The sequence below is a fragment of the Cebus imitator genome, unplaced genomic scaffold (assembly GCF_001604975.1).
Source record: "Cebus imitator isolate Cc_AM_T3 unplaced genomic scaffold, Cebus_imitator-1.0 Scaffold266, whole genome shotgun sequence".
Classification (NCBI taxonomy): Eukaryota; Metazoa; Chordata; class Mammalia; order Primates; family Cebidae; genus Cebus; species Cebus imitator.
In genome coordinates, this window is record NW_016107581.1 from 2,753,381 (window position 1) to 2,757,480 (window position 4,100).

General features: G+C 56.4%; 1 protein-coding gene across 3 annotated transcripts in view; it reads left to right on the forward strand.

The window, feature by feature from the left end:
* The first annotated feature begins 376 nt into the window (after window positions 1–376).
* The window catches only part of KASH5 (KASH domain containing 5), a 27,882-nt gene continuing 24,158 nt past the window's right edge, over window positions 377–4,100 (forward strand). For 2 of the 3 annotated variants that reach the window (XM_017500557.2, XM_037728495.1), the window contains exons 1-2: window positions 377–484; window positions 2,712–2,848. In XM_017500557.2, the coding sequence (XP_017356046.1) occupies window positions 2,806–2,848 (43 nt within the window). In that variant the 5' untranslated portion in view covers window positions 377–484; window positions 2,712–2,805. Of the gene's footprint in view, window positions 485–1,470; window positions 2,267–2,711; window positions 2,849–4,100 lie in introns of all 3 variants that reach the window. The other variant, XM_037728494.1, reaches the window with a different exon arrangement.

Sequence of the window (4,100 nt, forward strand, 5' to 3'; positions counted from 1 at the left end):
AAAAGAAAGAAATGGGAGATGGATAAGGAGTCTCTCAATTCAATTTACCCCTTACTCGGCCCCATTTCACCGATGCCGGAAGCCGAAGAGAAGACCCCCCGAGCCCCAACACAGCGGGCGCACCGGTCCCCGCCTTCCGCCACCAGTCAGTCAGAAATCCAGAAGCCGCTGCCGGCTCTGCCAGCGCGTATGCGTCCGCCCCACCGCTTTGGGCGCACCGCCCAGGCAGCCCTACGCATGCGCATCCGCACCGTTACGGATACCCCACAGGAGCGCCACGCCTCCGCCGCCGGTGTGCGCCTGCGTCTTAGGAAGAGCCTGGGCGGGGAGGGGCGGGGGCTCAGACGCCGCGCACGCGCACTCGGGACACCTTGCCTTCTTTGCTTTTTCTGGCGGGAAAAGCTCACGCTCACCTCCCTCAACTCAACTGCCGTTCGTCGTTGGTGGCTGTCCTCGGTGTCCCGAGAATAGGACGTGGCTCCAGGTGCGCCCTGCCCCGCTGCGAGGTTCCCCAGAGTGGCCCGGGAGCAGCGCCTCCCGAAATCCTAGCGAAGCCCCGCGCATTGTAGGAGAGATTCCCCAGCGTCAGAGCCCCCGAAATCCTGACCACATCCCCTCAGAAATCCTGAAAGGAGCCCTGCAGGAAATCTTATAGGTGACCCTTGAAATCCTGTCAGAATCTTATAGAAATTCTGTCTTCAGACTTCTCCTTCAGAGCCTGCCAGAGACTTTCCCCAAAATCCTGTTAGTCTCCGCAAATCAGCAGAGACGCCTGGACTGCCGTCAGAGATCCCCAGACATCCTGGCAGGTCCCCTCCCAAACCTAATCAGACCTCAGATTCTGTCAGAGAGCCCAGAAGTCCATCAGAGACTCCCACCAATAAATGGAGACCACCGAAATCCAGTGGAGACCCCTGGAAATCGAGACCCCCGAAATGCAGCCAGAGACCCCCAGAAATCCAGAGACCCCCTCAGAAATCAAGACCTCCCAATCCAGCCAGAGACCCCCCAGAAATCCAGAGACCCCTGCAGAAATCAAAACCCCCAAAATCCAGTCAGAGACATTCACAGACAAGACCCCCCAAAATCAAGCCAGAGACCCCCCAGAAATCCAGACCGCTGAAATCCAGTCAGATACCCCAGAAATCAAAACACCTGAAATTCAGCCAGAGATCCCCTAAACCCAGTCAGAGACCCGTGCAGAAACTGAGACCCCCAAAATCCAACCAGAAACTCCCCAGAAATCCAGCCAGAGAGCCCCGAAAATCCTGTCAGAGTCATTGAAAGCCTGCCAAGGCCCACCATACCCAGAGCTCCTGCCAGGGCTCCGTTCTGTCTCAGTGTCTGTATCCCAGTAAGATGAGACCCCCAAGATCAGCCAACACCCCTGGGGTCCCTCAGGACTTTGTCTCGAACCCAGCCCATGTGCCAGGGCCTGGCCAAGGCCATTGCCCCCTTTTCACCCTGCAGGGTGGTCCAGACCCTGGAAGGGCCCCTCTTCAAAGACCCATGTTTCCAGAATGTTAGAGGAGCATGTTGTGGCAGGCCCGCATGGCTCAGGAGAGCAGGTACTGGGAGACCTGGGTGAGGACAGGCGGGCCCAGGCTCAGCCGGTGGCCCCGAGGGGCACCCTTGCCCACTGTGATGATAGCAGTGCCCAGGTCTCTCCTGTAGCACCCTGAGTGCAGCCACTAAGGCATTCAGTCAGCCTGGGTGGAATGGAGGCAGGACATGGACCCCCGAAATCCTGTCATTGCCACAGGGACTGCCTAGAGCAGCTGCAAGTGGGGCCAGCAGTAATGAGGAGGAGGTGGCGTAGGCATGGGAGACTTTGTGCAACCTGATTTGGAACCCAGGGGAGCAGCAGGTTTGGGGCTGTGATGAGGAGAGACCTAGGGGTCGCTTGATGGAGACAAAAGGGACAGAAAGAGGCAGGAGCTTCAGGGACCTCTGGATGCCCCCTCTAGCCTGAGGGACTGAGACAGTCCAGGGGCACTAGGGAGCCATGGGAGGGTTGGGAGCAGGGATGAGGTAGAATCAAACTCCAGTGAGAGGCCAGCCGGCCAAATCCAGGCTGATGTGGCGAGAACGGCAGCTGCCCAGGGCCATGTGGGAGCCAGACACAGCCCCCGCTTCCCAGAAGAGGCCACGCAAAGCCAAGGCAGGACGAAGGATCGAAGGAGGGCATCTTAGGCAGAGACCTGGGCGTGAGAGTGACCCACAGCTCAGAGTGGCTGGAGCATCACATGCAGTTTGGGGTGCTGAGGTGGGTGGTCAGCCATGCAGGGCTTTGGCACCAGGGCCAGGGTCTAGCCCATCTCCAGGGTGCTGGGAGCCATGGAAGGGCACTGAGCAGGGGAGGAGCAGGTTGGCTCTGGGGCCCTGTGGGGACAGACTGGAGGGCAAGCCTGGAGATAGGAGGCTGGGACAAAGGCCAGGGAAGAGGACCAGGAAGCCTGGGCTGGCAAGAAGCTAGGTGGAGGAAGGGAGGCAGTGACCCCACCACCCACTAGCCCCTTTGATGTCAGCCACCCCGTTCCCCAGCCCACACCTCCAATCCATAAAACAGGTCGCAGCGGAGCTGCTTGGGTTCCAGTAGGCGTGGCAAACAGGTTGTAAGGACCCAGAAGTCCTGGGGCACAGGTGGGGCAGGGCAGGCCCCGACCCTTGGTGGCTGCTCTAAGGACACCATTCCCTGCTTCTCCTTCCAGGAGTGCTCAGGCAGCTGGTCCTTTACCCATCCCTCCCCCTAAAGGAGGGAGGCTGGTAGCTTTCCCAGCAGCTGCGCAGCGGTGGGGGTGGCTCATGGACCTGCCCGAGGGCCCGGTGGGCAGCCCTACTGCAGAAAGTAAGTGGCTGGGACCCTGTTTGCCATGGGGAGGGTGAGGAGGGAGCCATGGGTGAATGGGCACCAGGCTGTGACTTGGAGACTTGGGAGAGGTGGCTTGGGGTGGCTGAGCCCTTGCATGGGTGCAGGGTGGAAGGGAGGGAAGGGACTCTGGTGGATTAAGTGCCTACTGTATGCCTGACCACCTGTCCATACCCCTTATTTCCTGTGGGGAGGCTGGACTTCGTGAGAGCACAAGCAAGTGCACCCCTTACTCCATTCACATCGCTGCCCAGATGGCACTTCTTACTTTATGTAAAGCAGCTGTCCTGAGACATTCTCTCCCCCACCCTGCTTCACTTCTCTTCATAGTGCTGACATCAGTGCGTCATCCATTTTGTCTCTGTCTCCCCCACTAGCGAATGAGCTCCACAAGGCAGCGTCTGTTTTATTCACTCTGTTATTCCCAGTCCCTAGAGCAGCACTGTCCTGTGGAAGCATAATATGAGCCACATATGTAATTTTTTTTTTTGAGACAGAATTTCACCCTGTGGCCCAGGCTGGAATGCAGTGGCACAGTCTTGGCTCACTGCAACCTCTACCTCCCAGGCTCAAACCATCCTCCTGCCTCAGCCTCCCAAGTATCTGGGATTACAGGCATTCACCAGTGTGCCCAGCTAAATTTTTCGTGTGTTTTTAGTATAGATGGAGTTTCGCCATGTTGGCCTGGCTGGTCTTGAACTCCTGACCTCAGGTTACTGTCTCAGCTGCCTGTCTCAGCCTCCCAAAGTGCTTGGATTACAGGCGTGAGCCACCACACCCAGGCGATTGATTGATTGATTGATTGATTGATTTAGAGATAGAGTCTCTATCGCCAAGCTGGAGTGCAAGTGGCACAATCTTGGCTTATTGCAACCTCCACCTCCCAGGTTCAAGCGATTCTCCTGCCTCAGCCTCCTGAGTAGCTGGGACTAAAGTCATGCTCCACCATGCCCAGCTAATTTTTGTATTTTTAGTAGAGACAGGGTTGCACCATGTTGGCCAGGCTGGTCTCGATCTCCTGATCTCGTGATCCGCCTGCCTCGACCTCCCAAAGTGCTGGGATTGCAGGTGTGAGCCACGACACCCAGCTAATTGATTATTTTTTAAATGAAAAAAGAACAGGTGAAATGAATACTAATAATAGATTTTCCTTGTATATTCAGACTAATATCCTGTCAATATATAGCCAATATTAAAAATGTATTGAGATATTCTTTTTTTTTTTTTTTTT